We start from the raw sequence: 18,882 nt of genomic DNA, 5'->3' as shown, positions 1-18,882 counted from the left end.
GTTTTATAGATGATGAAATGAAGTCTCAGAGAGGTTAGACAACTTGTCAGAAGGATGCACAGGGGCGCGTGTGCGACCGACTCTGGCTCAGGTCATGATATTGCGGCTCATGGGTTCAAGCCCTGTATTGGGCTCCATGCTGACAACTCAGAGTCTGGAGCCTGCTTCAGATTCTGTGTCTCCCTCTCTCTCTCCTCCCACTGCCTTCCACCTCGAGCGCTCTCTGTCTCTCAAAATTAAACTAAAAAAAAAAAAGGAACGCAGAGCTGGTTCAGTGGTACAACCAGGATTGGGACCTGTCCCTCTAGTGCAAAGCCTTTGCATTTAGCCATGATGCCACCTGCTTCAAAATGCAGTCACTGTACTCTATCTTTTTCACCTTTTCTTACAAGTGAAATATATACACATACAGTTGACCCTTTAACAACCTGGGTTTCAACTGTGCAGGTCCACTAATAGGCAGGTTTTTTCAATAAATACAGTACAGTACTATAAATGTATTTTCTCCTCCCTATGATTTTCTTAATAACATTTTCTTTTCTCTAGTTTTCTTTGTAAGAATACAGTATATCGTATCTACATATTCAACATACCAAATAATGTGTTAATCTATTGTTTAAGTTACTGGTAAAGCATCTGATCAACCACAGGCTATTAGCAGTTAAGTTTTGGGGGAGTCAGGTTATACTCAGATTTTCAACTGCACAGGGTCAGTGTCCCTAACCCCCTCATTGTGCAAGGGTCACCTGTAATAACAGGGGAAACTATATGTGCAAATGAGGCGGTATATGGGAACTGCCTGTACTTTCTGCTAAATTTTTGGTAAACCCAAAACTGCTCCAAAAAAAGCAAAGTCTAGGGGCGCCTGGCTGGCTCAGTTGGTTAAGTATCCAACTTCATCTCAGGTCATAATCTCCCAGTTCGTGGGTTTGAGCCCAGTGTCAGGCTCTGCACTGACAGTTCAGAGCCTGGAGCCTGCTTCGGATTCTTTGTCTCTCTCTCTCTCCCCCTCTGCTGCTTGTGCTCGCTCTCTTGCTCTCTCTCTCTCTCTTAAAAATAAACTTTTAAAGAAAAGCAAAGTGGGGCGCCTGGGTGGCGCAGTCGGTTAAGCGTCCGACTTCAGCCAGGTCACGATCTCGCGGTCCGTGAGTTCGAGCCCCGCGTCAGGCTCTGGGCTGATGGCTCGGAGCCTGGAGCCTGTTTCCGATTCTGTGTCTCCCTCTCTCTCTGCCCCTCCCCCGTTCATGCTCTGTCTCTCTCTGTCCCAAAAATAAATAAAAAACGTTGAAAAAAAAAAAAAAAAAAAGAAAAGCAAAGTTTATTGATTTTTTTAAATAATGTTGAAATGAAGGTAAAAGATAAAAATTCTCCCTATTATGTCAGCACCCTCCCTTGCCTTTTCCTTTTTAAAAATAACATACAGATATGTGTGTGCGTGTGTGTGTGTGTATGATTTTTAAATATTACCACACTCTCTGTCATGGAAGGAAGGAGAACACTCCAGAACAAATGTCTATAGAACACCTACTGTTTAGTTAAATACTATTATAATTTAATGTTAAAATTTACTTAAACAATCGAACATCTATCATGTACAAGGCAATATGTCAAGTGTTAGCACAAACTGGCCCAAGTGTTTACTCTCTGGGATCTTTTCTACCTCTATAAGAGAACAGATAGAGAATATCCCAACATGAACACTAGACATCAATAATTTTAAGTAGAGAGTGCGAACAGTAAAAGCTACCAGGATTCCAAGGGCCGAAAGAGCTATAGCCCGGAGAGTTCTAGGAAGGAGGCCCAAGGAGGAGGGAGACTAGGAGAGGTGGTTGGAGTATTCCAGGAATATGGACATGCGGGGATCAGAGTACCAAGAAATACTGGACAGGATGAGAGAAACAAGCCACCATGCAGGAGGCTCCCAGCATGCAGGATGCGGGATCCACTTAGCAGAAAATGGGGGAGGGGATGGACACAAGCCACGTAGGACCCTGAATGTCTGCTGGAACGATGAAGCTAGATTCTATTCTATAAGTAACTAGGAGTGGGGGTAGGGGGACAACTGGTTCTGAGCACCCCAAAAGGGTATTTAGTGCCACTGCACAACTCTTATATAAATCCCCTGGATTCTGGAGAACAAGGCTAATAAAGATATGAAAACGAGCCCTAAAGCTATCATCATGAATTCGTAATCAGGCACCTAAAACTTAAGTGAGCTATTCTTTTCTAAAATGAAAAAAATATTTTTAAAACAGCTAGGTGGTCATGGCCAGTGACTTGCACTTTCTGTGAATAGAGCTCTCATCCTCAGTACCAGGAAAGTGAGAAGCTATGGGGTCCTGAGGCACAGAACAGGCCAGTGGTGTGGACTGAACTTCAAACTTTCAGGCAGGAGGCTGCCTCCATGATTCCAGGGGTTCTTGAAAGGGGTCATTCATCAGAAAAACATGTTCCCTACTTCTGGCTAATGCTGGAATTGTGTTAACAAGGGGCTAATTAAGCCTTCCATTTTAAAGTGACTGCAAATCTCCCTCTTCTGCCTTCAGTGGGACAAAGAGATGATGAACATATCCTTTTCCTGGGCATGTTTTGTTAGTGGGGTCGGGGGACACAGGTCCAGCTTTAGCAAATAAAAAGGCAGGATGCCCAGTTAAACCTGAATTCTGCACAAGAGATACTTTGGTAGTGTATGTCCCATGCAATGTTTAGGACATACTTATAGCAGAAAAGTATTTGTTGTTTATCTGAAGTTCAAATCGAACTGGGCATCATGTATTTCATTTCATCTCGCAACTCTGGGCTCTGGGCACCTAACAGAAATAGGACAGATTCCTGGAAGAGCAAAGGATACAGATAAAGGAGGCTGGGTGCCAAAAACAAACTTTTCAAATCAATTTCAATATATGAAGGTCTACAAAAGCATACCACTGCTCATCAATAGGACTCAGAGTTAATGCTGACAGGCCCAAGAACCTTCACCTACCTGTCCCTCATTCAATCCTGCCCACAGCCCTACAACCCAAGAAGGGTGACTATTGCTAACCCTTTTCATAAACAAGGAAACAAAAGTTTGAGGAGGTCAAGTGAATTTTCACAAAGTCACAAAGCTATAAAACAGAAGACCCAGATCCCTGCTCTTGGGTGAATTCCAAAGAAGGTTTTAAAGTAAGAAAAGGATTCATGTGGTTGAAGGCAAGAAGAAAAGACAGTTTGCAAGAACTGATCCTTCATGGTCACATGAGCTCTCTGCTACCTTTAGTCTCATTACTTCAGTATCAATTATCTAAAATGAAATCTGAGCTTAAAAACCAAGGGTCCTAACAGAAAATTAACGAAGGAATTATGATTCCTTACAAGCCTCCCATAATCTTTTCAAAAGGCTGGCTACCCTTCAACTCATGTTTACCTTAGCAATTCTGATGTCCTGGCCAAAAGCAAAGTCCTGGTCTCTCAGTGCGGTACCTTTGTGCACTACCGACATTCAGGCCAGAACGCGGCAACCCGTGTGCATTCCGTTAGAGGCTGGGCTTACTGAAGAGACACACGGTAGGAAAACGCAGTCAGGTGCTTTGGCCCAGAGAAATGGGATGTACACCTGGGCCACAGCAAACAGACGGTAAGAAATCCTCAAACCTCAGTCACCCCATTAGGCTCATGAGTTAATGCAGGTGATGTTCAGGTTAAAATGCAACACTGAATCTACTTTTTAAAAATTCCAGGGGTGCCTGGGTGGTTCTGTTGGTTAAGCATCTGACTTCGGCTCAGGTCGTGATCTCACAGTTCGTGAGTTCGAACCCTGCCTGCTTCGGATTCTGTGTCTCCCTCTCTCTCTGCCCCTCCCCCACTCACACTCTGTCTCTCTGTCTTAAAAATAAACATTTTTATAATTTTTAAAAAAATTCCAGAGGGCGCAATGCATCAAGTAGGTCAGGACCAAAGCCAGCCCCAAAACAGGTAATCCATGTTCCCTGAACCTCCCACCCCAGGGGCTGCCTAAGAAGCACCAAGTTCTAGTTCTGCACACCTGGAATCTGGCAAATGCTGAATTCCTGTTGCCAACTTATTTCAGAGAGGGAGGGAAGTAGGGAATGGAACAAAACTCCTCATTTGGCCATTACTGAATGAAATCTTCAGACAAAAGCACAGTTTCACCTGTATCAAATAAAAAGTATTAAATGCAGACAATTACCAATAATTAATTACCATTTATTGAGAACTTGCTGGAAGCTGGGCACTTTTTCATGTTTCATCTGTCATTATAATAACTCTACAAGGTAGCTATGATGCCCATTTTACAGATGAGGGAACTGGTAGATAGGTTAAATAATTTTCCTAATATCATGCAGCCACAATTGAGAAAACTAGAATCCGACCCAGGACTGACTCCAAAGCCCACGTGACTGTTCAAGATCCATGAATTTAGATTAAGTCACCACTCAATGACATGAAGGATGTCATCCTACAAAGCTCTTCTTCATCTCTATCGGGCCTATTAAGAAATAAACAAAGAAAATCAGCTGGAAATATAGCGTGGGAGATTGGGGTTAACCCTTAGGATAGATTCCCTTGATAATCAAGAGTTCAACATATCATCGTAGTGATGCTGTTCAACACCTCGCTCTGAGCAAAATCCCTAGAACGTAAAAAGTGTTTATTATTTATTTGTTGAATGGCTGGCCGGCTAGCTGGATAAACAGATGAATGCATGAATATCCATTCTGTCCACTGTTCCCTTTCTTTGGATAGCTTATCATTTTGGTTTTTGTGTGTGCTTTGTTAATGAAGCAATTATTTTTGGATTGCATCCCTCCTTTGACCTCACTGGTTTCCTAACTGCCCTCATCACCCAAAATGCTAAAAAACTGCTTGCCCAACATTTTGTATGCTCTTCCTCCCATTTAGAGGGGCTCCCTTCCCTACCCAGATTCCATTTTTGACAAGGCCTGGCTCAAAATCTTCTGAAGAAGCCTTTGCCAACTAGTAGAACCCACATTAATCTCCTCTCCTGTGATGTCCCACAGGGTCTTCAACTTCACTGTTTCATAAAAGGGTGTTAATCCCGAATCCCCAAAGGGCCCACTTGAGGAAGGTCCATTTCTTCTTTTATCTAATTATAATGTTTTGCAAAGTATGTCCACTAGTTCTATGATGCTAATAGTTTTTTCACAAATACGGCATTCTATGATGGATAAGTTTGAGATATATGTAGCTACACACAGAGGGATACAAGTCCCTTTCCTACAGGCCATCTTGGCACCTTAAATATACTAATGCGCATTTGACTCTGCAAAATTTCCCAACCTCTTTGATCACAGCAATCTGAAATTATTAGAAGGCTCCTACTCTTTGAAAGATACCCTGGCAAACACTGGTCGATTACACGTCCCATCCTCGATGGCTGACTGATGATTCTCTCGGCCACCCAAAATGGTTTAATCATCCATTCCAAAAGGTAGGGAGATGGAGTCATAAGCCCTGCATTCCAGAAATTCTGCTTGCTTGTTTGCTTTTGGAATATCTTTGGAGTGGCTCAGTCACATAGACGGAGGGCTCCATTTAAAAAATAAATATATTTTTGTGGGCCTTGAACAGTACGTAAAGAAGCAAGCTATCAAAAATGACTTTGTGATTTCGATCACAGTAATAAAGATAAGGAGGGGAAAAAAGCAGAGGCTGGCAGTTTTTCAGAGATATAAGACTTAGCTTCATGGAGAACAATAAAGATAAAATATCATCAAGTGCTAGGCTGAGCAAAGTCAAGGCCCAAAATGCAGAGAGCCAAGTACGGATCATTGTTAACAGAAGCCTTACCCAAGGTTATCTAGGTCTATACTAACGCCTGCCTTCACAGGTGTGGAATCTAAGGTCAAACCCCACTGATCAATAGAAATCGCCTGACTCCTAGTCAATAAATTTCTCAGGGAGTTGGGGGGAAGTATTAGTGAACCCAGCCCTGAGGAGGTGAAGCCTAGGGTGTCCCCAGGCTCAGAAAACCCTGGGATGGGCTCTCCTTCTTAATTACAATTTTATTCACCAAAAGATCTGTGTTACTCATAGATTAATATTGTGTCTCCTACCAGACTACATGCTCCATGAGAACAGCTCCTGGCATGGCACCTGGCATATAAAGTATTCAGTAAATATTTGCTAAATGGATGAAAGGATGGCTAGAGCAATGAATGAGCATACCACTTTGTCCACTGGTTAGAATCTTTTGTGAGTTCTGCCATCTTTCTTTCCAGCACTGTACTGGATGGTGAACTTCTAAGAAGAGCAGAATCTAAGTTAGTCTGATGAAAGAGTGCTGCCGGATGAGTGACTGGCTACCTGTACTCCCTGAGTGGCTCATACTCTGCTTGGTGAACCACTGGGAGGAAGACACTTCTACTCACAAGATGCTTGTATTTGGCTAGGGTAAGACTACTGGCATCAAGAGATACTACAGTCTGAAAAAAAAAAATCGACTCAAGAAGGACATAAGCAAAATCAAAGTCTATGTTTTTCCTCGATAATTAATTACTGATCCGCCCACCATGATTTTCCTAAACCCTTCTTGAACCTGATTGTATCTTTAATCTGATCTACCCCTTGGAGTCATTAGCTCAACGAGTTTATGCCTTGCTGGCAAATAAAGGTGACTTTTTCACTGCCTTAAAAAACTACCTCTCTGAGACTTCAAGGTGAAGTAGAGGGGACCGGGAGGGGTGGGGCAGGAGAGGTTCTCATTTCTGTGCTTGGATTCGTTAACAGATTGTGCTTTCCCCCTTCCTCCCAGGCATGATATCATGGGGCTCAATCATATTCCCTCTGGAGTCTCCATTCTGTTTAGTGGCCAGTAAGCTGCAGTGACAACAGTACGTTCCTGTCCCCTCTGCAATCCCAGCACAGTACAGACTTTTGGCCACTTCACATGGTTTCTGCCAGAGAACTGGATTTCAAACAGGTGCAGCCCTGCTGATTAGCATTATAATAGATTGTAATTACTTAACCAGACCATATATACCCAGAGGAACTTGGAGAGAAATATAATGTTTTGCCAAGTGTAGCTTTTATTTATGTAAAATACTGCAGGCCTGCTCTGGAGTTCTTTTAGTCTAAGTGAAATCCTGGAAGCTTTGTCTGCATATGCTTCAATGAGTTCCGGCACTGGAGTTCAGGCACTGGAATTTAAAATTTCATTTCTTGTTGTTGTCAATTACAAAAGGTTTTGTATCTAAGGCCCTTAGGAGAATTTAAACTTGATTTTAAACTCCTCAAAGGGAGGACAAGTGGGCCTTTTTCTTCTCCCCTTCCCACAGCACCTTGCACAGGCCCTGACACCCAGAGTGTTTATAACTCCTCTCAAAGGGGTCCCTGGGTGGCTCAGTCAGGTGAGCCTCCGACTCTTGATTTTGGCTCAGGCCATGATCTCATGATCATGGGACGGAGACCCACACCAGGCTCTGCACTGAGCCTGCTGCCTGCTTGAGATTCTCTCCCTTCCCCCTCCCTCTGTCCCTCCACTTTCCACTTGTGTGGAAATAATATGGCTTTCTTCCATAAGAACAGCTTCAAGGATCCCACAGATTTTTTATGAGATATCCTTTCCTTCTGTCTTCTCCTCACTTCTTTCAAATGTACACAAAGACTGTTTAAAGGAATTCCTTCAACCGTTTACCACACTGGTCTTCCCAGCTAGATTTCACCCTCCTTGATATCATAGACAACTTTTGTCTTACCAAGTCCCTGACTTGCTAAGGGAATACACACTTGTTCAATTAAATTCATTCACTCATTCAACAGGGGACCAGGAACTGTCTGGGATACCAAGGGTAGAGCAGTGAACAAACACCAGTGCATTTATAGAACTTCTGTTCTGGTGTTAGAGACAGACAATTAAGAAAAACATATAAGATAGAGATAAGACCCAAAGAGTAAAACTAAAGCAAGAAAGGAGTATGTAAAACATCAAGGAGAAGGGTGAAATTTTAAATAGGGTTACCAGAAAAGGCCTTACTGAGAATGTGATATTTGAGTAAAGGCTTGATCCATGAGGATACCTGGGAAAGGAACATTCCAGAAAGATGGAACAGCCAGTGCAAAGACTGAGGTAGGAACATGGTGAATATGTTTAACGGGGTCGAGTGGGTCAACATGGCTGGGAAAGGAATGATGGAAAAAAGTAGCAAGCAATATAGGGTCAGAGAGGTCATAACGGGAGGCTGACCGTGTTGGCCTTGTAGGTTATAAGGACGTGGGTTTCTACCAAGAGGTCTGTGAACTGAGCGGCATGAGCTGGTGAAGTTGTGTCAGAGGGGAAACAGTTAGGATGCTGTAGAAATAATCCAGGTATGAGATGATAAGGTCTAGGGCCAGAGTGATGTCAGCAGAGGTAAACAAAGATAACCATATTTGGGATATATTTTGAAGGCAGAGAAAACAAATGCTGCTGTGCGCCTGGATATGGGGGCATCAGAATGCCAGGCATCAAGAACGGCTTCCAACGGATTCTGGCCCAGGCAACTGAAAGGATGCAGTTGCCATTTCTTGAGATGGGGAAGCCTGTAAGAGGCTTAGATTGGGGAGGGGGGAATCAGATACACAGTTTTTGACATAATAGAGTTTGAGATGCCCTTGCACAATCAAATGATAATGACCAGAAGGCAATCACATATATGAGTTCTGAAGCTATAGTTACATAGGCTGGAATTAGGAATTTGGAGTCAACAGCATTGAGAATGTATGTAAATCCATGAAACTAGATGAAATTGATACAGTAAAACCAAAACAGCAGCTCCCAAATATCCTTATTTTCAATTGGTCAGATGCTTCAATAAATAATTAACCTTTGACTACAGTGGCCACACAATTCCTAGACTTTTCAAAACAATCTCATTTCAAGTGATTCTAATATTTTCAAAAAGGCAATTGTTAAGCGTAATTAAATTAACTTTATTTTTAGACTATGTGAGACTTTTCATATAAATACATTCACAAATCAAAGAGAGAAATATCACTGGACCATATGTTCTGATTTAAGATTCTAAAACTATGAATATACACATATAACTCTTCAACTATTAATAAAATTGTTAGAATGTACTGTAGCCTGGCCCTTTGCTAAGAACTTTACATAGATTCTCTTATTTCTCATAAAAACCCCCAAGAGGTTGTCAAACTTTATGAGAACTATTATAGTCCCATTTTACAGATGAAGAAACAGACATAAAGAGCCTAAGTCACATGCCTCAAGAATGACAGATGCAACCTGGGGCACCTGAGTGGCTCAGTTGGTTAAGTGTCAGGTCAGGTCATGATCTCATGGTTCGTGGGTTCGAGCCCCTCGTCGGGCTCTGTGCTGACAACTCAGAGCCTGGAGCCTGCTTCAGATTCTGTGTCTCCCTTTCTCTCTCTCTCTGCGTCTACCGCCCCCCCCCCCCCGCCCCCGAGCGCGCGCACAAACACACACTCTCTCTCTCTCTCTCTCTCTCTAAAAATAAATAAACATTAAAAAAAAAAAAAGAATGGTAGATGTATCCTGTAGGTAGAATCTACAGATCCAAGGGAGAGGGGCCCACTGAAGAGTTAGGGAACTGGGGGTCTCAAATATTCACTAACTCAGCTGCTGGTCAAAGACAATACAGAGGAGAAATAGGGCTGACAGACAAGGTCTGACTGCCCAGAAGACCCTTTAACTGCAGGGTCCCCATGCCAAGTGGCTTTTTGCGATAGCACTGGGGCAAGAACTAACCCTTAGGGCAGTGGTTAAATAACCATAGGGAGCAATATTTAATGAGATGTTAAGTATTATAGGAGTCAGTAGGGAGTCGAGTATGGAGAAATCCTGGAACCTGAGCTGTTGGTGGACAAATTCAAGGTGTATGTTGCATAGGTGGAAAGGGGCTTTGACCACGCCCAGTCCTTCCACACCCCTTTCTAGACCCTTCCCACCTCACTCTATCTAAATGATAATAATAGCTTTCAGGGATCTTCTAAGATTTCCCCACAAAAGTCCTGAAGGTAGAGAGATGCCTTCAGGCAGTGTATATCGAGGGGTACTCAAGCCACCCTCCCTGTGCGACAGAACAGGGCCAGTTTAACCACCAAGCCAGTCCTCAGGCTCTGCCCAGAGCATCAGCATCTGAACTAACAGGGGGTTGGCCTGGGCCTCTGCTGTTGTAACAGTCTCCCCATGGGATTCTGGGGTCAACACAAAGTAACAGTTCCTGAGCCTGACCCCTTCAGAAAGAGTGTTGGCCTATCTCACAGGGTCAGCAGGGTGGAATAATTTTGAGAAACCTTGTTAATGAGCTATTTGGGAAATATGAAACAGAAACACTAGTGTCCCATTCCTTGCCAGACGAGGCTATCCAACTGAAAAGAAACATTTTGGAGATGAAAACCCGGCTTATTTAGGTCCTGTATAATAATCAACTCTATAAAGAACCCTTTCTGGGACCAATCCCATGGTAGGCTTAGGGGACATAATACTAACTGTAGTCGCTAAACGTCATGAGCTCTTGCTGAGGGCAGGCCTCGGTCTATCACTTTCCATGTATTAACTCCTTTCATCCCTTCAACAAATGCATTTTGTTAGAAGTAGAGACTTTTACCGTCATCCACTTTTTACAGAGGAAGAAACAGGAACACAGGTTAAATATCTCACTAAAGGTCACAAAAGCTATTGGTGGTAGAGGCAGGATTCGAACCCAAGCAGCTTCCCTCCAGAGCTCTGCCCTTAAGCACTGGGCTGTACCACCTCTCAGAAAATGACTGTCATTATCACTGCATTAGGAGTGCCTCTTCTACACCGGGGAGGAAGGCAGGGAGTGACACAAACCAAAGATGTCTTCAGAGGCAGGGGTGGTGGAACAGGGAAGGGCCGAGCTCAGAGTACACACTAAGTGAGGTGACCGCAGAGCAAACTCCAGACTGCGAACAGGAGCAGTCAGCTGTCATGTGCTCGCTCCTTCTACCCTCTGCCATCCACCATGCTCCCACCATCTGTCCTCAATGCAAAGCAGCTCCATCCAGCATTCGCCGGGCCCCTGCTTCTAAGGAATCCCCATCCTTCTTGTTTCCACAACTATGCTTATAAATCTTGCTTGAGGAATCACAAAGGTCTACTATAAAATTTCAGGACATTTCTGTGTACAAAGTCTCGATGCAAGAATTATCCGGAACCCTCCCTCCCCTGCTGTTTTATTCTCCCCCAATGTTTCTCAAAGCATGCTTTGGTCAAATTCTCTTGGACCACTGGTTACAAATAAGGATTCCCAGCACTTGTCCTAAACTACCGCATGAAAAGCTCTGAAGGTACAGATATAGGCAGACCTATATTTTTAACACCCTCCCCTAGTGATTCTAATGCACACTCAAGTCACAGAAGCATTAATATCTCGTTCCTGGAAAACAAGCGACAGCAACAGTGTTTAATGGGTTTCTGCTTTCAGTACAAGTGAGATCGTCCCATCTCTCTGTAATGAGCTTTCTCTAAAACAACTCCCTTTGTCATCACAACTGATGCATCTCTCATTATCTGGAGAATAATTATCTCAGCCTGGCTTTCAAACATTCTAGAATCCACCTCAGTTTTCTAAACTTTCTCCTACTCCAGTGTATCCAAATTGTGGCTCCCCGTATAGCTAACGATGTGAAGAGGTACCTGACATGAACTTCCTTCCTTTTTATTTTAGAAGCCATGTGTTTATGTTCATGTGAACGAAGAAAAATTGCAACCGCAATATTCCAACCTGTGATACTGGGGCTAAAGTGAGAAATAAGGGAATCAGTGTTTAAAGGTTTTAAATAAATAATAGCACAGGTGGTATGAAGAGAAAAGTCTTAAATGGGGGAAATTTTATCCTGCCTGACCCTTGCTGACAGGCACCCTCAGTTTGGGCCATGCCTGTCTGTTCCCCAACCTTGACCACAGGTGTTCTCAACCTTTATTCCAGCAGTGTCTGTGCCCATGGAATGATGTCTCCTATTGTGAATACCTCTTTAAATGCTACCCACCACCTCATGCCCAATTCATGCCTCCTTCTGACCTTTTTGTAACTCAAGTTTTGGTGTTTTTTTGTTTGCTTTTTTTATTTGTCCAATACCTGTTGTACCTAATTCATATTTGCTACGAGACAAAAGAGATACGATTTTGAAAGCACTTTAAATTATTGTGTACCATGAAAACATCAGGGACACGGCACAAGAATCTGCAGGGAGAATACACTGCAAGGACCAGGGGGCTCAGTTCTCTCCCAGACAAGCCATGGGCAATAGATGTAGGGGGCCCTGTGCTTGTCATGTGACCTTGGGTACGCACTGGGCTTCTCTGAGACTCAATGTCCTTGTCTCTAAAACCTGCATCTGCACTAGCTGATCTGGTCCAGGGCCAAGTCCAACATGAATTTGCGAACCTTAGAGAATAATAACCATACAAGGCTAGTGCTCACTGGATGCTTCACGGCAAATGCTCCAACGTGGGGACGGTGCCCTGATGAACCTAGGGCTGGGGCAGGCTCCGGCAAAGCATCACCAGAGACACTCGGGCACCTCTCCCTCCAATGAGATGTGTTCTGTGGCTAAAGCAGCCCCACTGTTCATCCCACCTGCTCTCTGCCTCACTCTCCACCTCCCTCATCGGCATAGACAGCAAAGACCCTATGGATGGCTTCACTGCCATACTCACGTTTTTCCCATCCTCTTCCTGTTCTAAGACAACAAATTCAAAACCACAAGTTCTTAGTGTGAAGGTCTGGTCCTGAAATTAGCTATCCCTGCAGCTCCCCCTCAGACGTGCACTACTTTCCTGAGTCAAAGAGCCCACGTGTGGAAAGGAAATGGGGAGTGGGTGGGAAGTCTGATGGTGGGAGGCAGGCAGAAGGAAGGGGCATTGCTGAAACGGCACAGAATGGGATGGCAATGTGTTCTTTGGGACTCCACAAAGGTCTGCCTGCTTCCCAAAGTGTAAGCCGCAAATCTCCCAGGGTGGTACTTGGTATGGTTTGTTGGAGCTTCCCTGTAAGCCCCGTAACCATGGTTTCGGGCAGACTACATCACAGCGTGAGCATAAAGAGAAGAGGCTTTTTTCCTATTTTCCTCTAAAAACTCCATCTCCTTTTTAAAAATATGTAAGGTGATACTCCAAGGTGGTCCGTATGCAACCTCTGACCCTAGGAAAATCACCAAGTGGTCTGCTTTTGATAATTAGAAGGGGATTCCTCTATATTTCTCCATGAGGATCCAGATATTTCTTTTGGTATAGACCAAAGAACCCTGAAAACATATGCACCCAGAGCCACACCTGCTCTCGGTGGAAACATGTAGCATATCGGAAAACACCAAAATCCATTTCCTAATTTAATACCTTCCTTCCAAAAAGGGCAAAGGCAAGGTTTGTTTCCCTGCTTCTGTGGGGGCCACGGTTGAATGCATTTGGCTTATAGTACCTGGACAGGGGAGGCCTATTTCCAAGTCCCTAATATTCTGACAATGTAATCAATCAACTCAATGTCAGACTTAGAAACAGTATCACACTGCACAGTTACCTTGAAAAATCAAAACAGGGAAATAATATAACTTTAAGTGGGATTCAAAGCACTGACTTCCAATTTCTCACAAGCAGAATCATTTTAAAAGTACAACACTCATTCTGGATGAATGGGCGATGCACCGGGCAAAACAAGCTGGTCTTACGTTGCTGGGACCCTGGAGGAGACATCCTAGAGGAGAACACATTTTTCTCCCTGTATGTCAGAAGATGAGCTAACCACCATGCAACAGAACAGAAACAAGCTAGCTTCCTCCCGGAGGGAAAAATAAAGCAGCTCCTCACTGGGCTACACAGGACAAAGCCAGGACGTGCGAGAAGCCTTCAGTCTAAGGCTCCACGTGCCTCTCCAGGGACGGAGGAACCCACCCACACACAATCACACACAGCCAGCCCACCACGCGCCTGCGGAAGGCGCCGGGTTCTCTGCCAACCTTCAGCACCAGCGGCTGGGGGCTCCCCCAGCTTGCGAGCGCCCTGTAGCACCCGTTGTCTGGAGGGGACAGAGGGCCTGACCCTCTTGCCAAGTCTTCTCTTCCTTGCCCCAGCACCTACTTCTCCCCACCTACGAAATGAAGTATGCTTCCCCAAGGCAACTGAGACACATACACACACACCCCAGATGGCAATAAGTCTCAGCGCCCCATGACCAACGCCAAGGCCGCGAGTGCTTCCCCGGGACCCCACAGCTGGGCTCCTGGATCCGGAGGCGCCCCACTCACCCAGTCCTCGAAGTGCCGGCTCCCGTTCTGCAGCAGCTCCTCAAATTGGATGGTGCAGTTGGCCACGAAGTCGTCGTAGCCGATGGGGGCATCGTGGAAGACGGCCAGCTCGATCTTGCGCCCATTGCACACATCGGTGACGAACTCGTCGTGCCAGGCCGGGCTATTGGTCTTCTGCTTGGTGGCCGTTTGGCCGATGCGCGAGTCGTCCACGTTGAGGGCGATGTAGGGGTCAAGAAGGAAAGTCTGTGGCCGGGGTCCCACCGCATGGCGCAGCGACCAGGCTGTGGGCTTCAAGCTCACTGCCTCGCAGATTTTGATCTTAAGAAGGCCATTGAACACTACCATGGTCGGGGCGGGGAGTGGGGGCCGGGTCACTCCGTCCGCCCCGAGGGCAGGAATGAAGAACCGACGCCCCGGCGCTCTGAGCCACGGGGACTCCTGGGTCCCCTCTCACCCCACCCCACACTCTCCCTACACCTTGTAGCGTTGCGCCCTAGCGCGGGCGATTCTCGGCGAGTGCATGTATTTCCTCGCTGGGCTCCTAACGGAAAACAGGGAGGGGGGGAGAGCTGGGGGACGTTCGCGTTTGGAGCAAGTCTCTCCCCCCCTACCACCAGCAGCACCCCCAGAAGAGGAGACGAGCTGTCGGCTTCGCTGCAAGCCGCGGGGGCTGTGTCGCCGCCTCGCTGGCTCTCCGGGTCCGGGCTGCGGGGACGCGGGCGCCGCGCCCGGCGCTTACCTACCTTTCCGAAACATAATCCCCGGGAAATTTCGACTCCGGGAGGGGGAGGGGGAGGTGGGACGGGGCGGGGACAAGAACCGGGGGCGCAGATTTCAACCCGGATCCTCTTCGCACACCCAGCGCCTGCCTCTGACCGCGCGGGGCGGGGGATGGATCGAGGGATGTTCAGTCTATCCGGAGGGATGCATGTCGAGAGGAAATGGTCCTCCTCGGAGCCAAATTTTTAAAAATCCACAAGCCGCACAGCCCGCCTGGCCGCCTCCTCTTGGGCGAAGCCGCGCGGCGCGGCAGTCGGCGGTCGGGAGGCGCCAGGAGCCCGGAATCTCACATCCGCGCGGGCCGGGGAGTCGGGGTGGCCGCCGCTCGGGCTCGGGGCGCAGGCCGGCACCGGGCGGTGCGCAGCGCGGCGGCGGCGGGGCCGGGACTGCGACTCGGCGCGGCCCCACCTCCCGGGCGCCGGCGCCCGCCGGCCGCGCTCCCCGCGTCCCCGCTCTCGGCTGCCGCTCGCTCGCCGCCCGCCCGCCCGCTCTCCCCCTCGGTCTCTTCTCCCTCCGTCGGTGTGCGAGCGAGTCTCCCTCCCTCTAATGCAGGAAATGCGCAAAAGACGTCAGTGTGTGTGTGTGTGTGTGTGTGTGTGTGTGTGTGTGTGTGTGTGTGTGTGTGTGTGTGTATGTGTGTGTGTGTGTGTGTATGTGTGTGCACGCGCGCGCGCGCTCCTGTGTTTGGGGAAATAGAAAGTTTTGCCTGTTGGGGGAGCAATACGGGAAAAGTGAGCTGAAGAGAGGAACGACGCAGAGAGGGCGAGCCTGCCGGGTCGCGGCGGCGGGCGGGGGAGCCGAGCAGGGGACCCGCGCGGGACCCCGGGGAGTGGCGGCGTTGCGGACGGCGGTGCGGACGCCTCGGGCCGTGGACACCTCGTCTCTGGTCTCCACCGGGAGATCAGCGGACCGCGCGTTTCCCCGGGGCTCCACGACCAACACGGTCTCGTAGAGCCGGGGGGTGGGGGAGTGGTAGGGGTCGCACTGCCGGAGGAGAGTCGGGACCCTCCCCCAGTCCCACCCCACTCGGGCCGAGGCGGGCGAGAGCAGCGGGCGGAGTATTGGCCCGTCTGTCTGTCATTCTGTCCGGAGAGTCCCTGCTCCACCGCGGTGGGGGAGGGGAGAAGGGAGGGGCGTGCAAAGCTTGGTGCGAGTTTTTTAAACATTCATTCTCTCTTCCCTTGCTTTGGGGGCATTTCCCCCCTTTGGGATCTCTCCTGGACTTTTCGGGCCGCGAGAACTTGTTGACAACTGAAAGCTCAGTAGAGCCCCGGCTCTATTTGTGTTTGTTTATTTTTTACAAAGTGACTTCATATTTACTCCAGGCCTTGTCTGTGCCCTTTTGGGGGACATGGCTCTGATCAGTGCGCTGACAGCGGCCGTCGAGCTGCGGCAAAACGGGGCGCGCCCTCCGTGGGGCGAGTGCCTGTGTCCGCGCTAATTTCCTCCGTAACCTTTAAACTCTCGCTGGAAGCCGCGGCGGCGGCTGATCACGTGAGGCGAGCCTTGGGCTGCTAGGGAAGAATTTCCTCCGCGGGGAGCCGGGGACCGGGTAGGCGGCCCGGCGAGGGACGGCCCCGCGCCCGGGGACGCGAACCTGGGGGGGCGGGGCGAGAGCGCAGAGGCCCTGGGCGCGGCCCCGGCTGCTACAGCCCAAGGACTAGGCTGGGAAGAGGTCATCTCCGCTACCTGCGAGCAGGAGGTTGTGCACACGAAAAAAGAGAACCTCGGCGCTCCCCCCCACCCGGTGCCTATCCAAGTCAGGGACTTTGTAGGCATCGCGATAAACTGAGTTTTTATCTGGCGAATTTGGTTAGTGTAGACCAAAATTTTAAACCCACCCCTCGATTGCATTTTCTCAGGAGAAAAAGGTTATCATGGTCTGTAGCTTAAAGGCTTAAAAAGGATTAAAGGTGAGGAAGGAGGCAGTCCCCTGAAACAACTGGATACCAAGGGCAGCAACACAGGACGCAAGAATGATCAGAAAGTCCCAAGGTGATCTCCTAAGGCCTGAAATCGCTGCTCTGCCTGATCTTACAATTTCTCCCAGCACGCCCTGATGAATAGGGCAGCTGGATAGAGAGTGCTAAAATGCAGTCTTAGGGACTATTGAGATCTTGTGCATGTAAAAAGTCAGGATATAAAAGTTATGCCTTACATGGCCACTCCCACCAGCTGGAGGTGTATTTTAAAATCTGTCAGTTGGACAAAGCATGAGTGGGATGTCTCATTGCTGTTTAACTTTTATATGTCTTTGTTCATCAGAACTTTTTCCTCCTTGCTCTTTCCTTCCACCATATTATTGTTATTAAACTTGTTTCCCCCTTCCGGGGGCATGTGATTGAAGGCAATGGCAAACAGGGCTCCATCATTGGACAATGCATCTGGGAAGCAGAACCAGCACTAGAGCTGAGATACTTGACAGGCAAAATTTAAGGGGTACCAATAATAATCAGCTAAGTAATCAGTAATATTTGAATGCAATATTTTTGAAAATCAAAATTAATGTGAAAATGAATGGGCATAATATCCAACTTTTAAGTAAATTTAAATGTTGCATTAAAATATTACTTATGTTACTGAGTTTATCGGCACCCTTGAACTTCTGTACCTGAGGTGAGTGCTCCATTTGCCTCGCCCTCCCCCCATCCCTCTTGGGAAGTCTAGAAAGGCAAGGATTTCATGAGTTTAGGGATCCATGAGGGTTTCATACCTTCTCTGTACTTTCTCTGGGTGAGATTACCATGCAAACAGAAAAGTACGCAGGATTGAAAAACATTGGCCAAAATACCTCCTTTTCAATGGGTTAAATAGGAAATAAGTTTAGAATTAAGGGCATGATGAACTTGAACTTTTTGCATGATATCCTATTCCACCCGTCCCCAGACAAGACCTCCCAAGTATATATAAATAAATAGGGTCTGTTGACATCTCAGTGACTAGGCGTTCTTAAAAGCCAGTAACCTACAAACTTCCAACACCAAAATTCCTTGTGACCTGGGTACGGTTGCAGAAGGACAGCATCTGTTTGTTACACCATGTAAATAATCAGGCTGCAATTCTCAAATGCGACCAATACCAGTGTGACCTCACCTTCCTTTCTTGTGGGTTTTAACCCTTTACTTAAGTTTTTATTTAAATTCCAATTAGTTAACACAGAGCATAATGTTAGTTTCAGGTGTACAACATAGTGATTCAACACTTCCGTACAACACCAGGTGCTCATCACAACAAGTGCACGCCTCTTAATTACAAGTCTTTCTGTCTGGGGTGGAGTCACTCAAAGACTCGGCCAAATACACTGCCTGTTTTGTATTGAATGAATACTTAAATGGAAAGCGAATGCCAGTATTCTACATTCAAACATCGCTAATTTCCTTCTCTTCTTACATCCTTATTTCTAAATAAACCTCTCACTTTCTTAACTCTCGAACCCGGTGGCATACAAATCTGTACTCTCCGGGATCACCACTGCGATGCCGGATGTGAGGTTGCTTAGGGAAATTTACCTTAAATTTACCTGAAGGGGACTGCTGGGGAGAGAGTGGGGTATCCAAAATAACCCTTTGCTCCAGATTCCTGTGAAAAGAAAAACAAGTTCTTGCAGGTGGGAAACTTGAGAATGTAAAATTTCAATCAATAACTATTACCTACTTTCACCTTCTCTTGGCCCCTGTGTAGTCCTGAAAGATAGGACAGAGATGGCTTTGGTGCTAAATTAGATGCCCTGTCCATTCCAACTATGGCCTAGTTATTTTGTGACCTTTGGGAGAGGGAAAGGAAGGAAAATGATTTCAGAACTTAACAAAGATGATCAAGACGGTGCCCCCTCCTTCAAAAATTAAGCTC

At 46.8% G+C, this 18,882-nt stretch overlaps 1 protein-coding gene across 2 annotated transcripts in view; it reads right to left on the bottom strand.

Annotated features, from left to right (window-relative positions):
* The window catches only part of PRKCE (protein kinase C epsilon), a 497,287-nt gene extending 481,692 nt beyond the window's left edge, over positions 1-15,595 (bottom strand). The window contains exon 1 of one of the 2 annotated variants that reach the window (XM_019469523.2): positions 14,251-15,595. In XM_019469523.2, coding sequence (XP_019325068.1) covers positions 14,251-14,598 — 348 coding nt within the window. In that variant the 5' untranslated portion in view covers positions 14,599-15,595. The remainder of the gene's footprint in view (positions 1-14,250) is intronic. The other variant, XM_019469455.2, reaches the window with a different exon arrangement.
* Between the last annotated feature and the right edge of the window lie 3,287 nt (positions 15,596-18,882).

Source organism: Panthera pardus, unplaced genomic scaffold (genome assembly GCF_024362965.1).
Source record: "Panthera pardus isolate Hobbes unplaced genomic scaffold, ASM2436296v1 HiC_scaffold_25, whole genome shotgun sequence".
Taxonomy (NCBI): domain Eukaryota; kingdom Metazoa; phylum Chordata; class Mammalia; order Carnivora; family Felidae; genus Panthera; species Panthera pardus.
The sequence above is the reverse complement of the archived record's forward strand: the minus strand, read 5'-3'. Positions and strand labels throughout refer to the sequence as shown.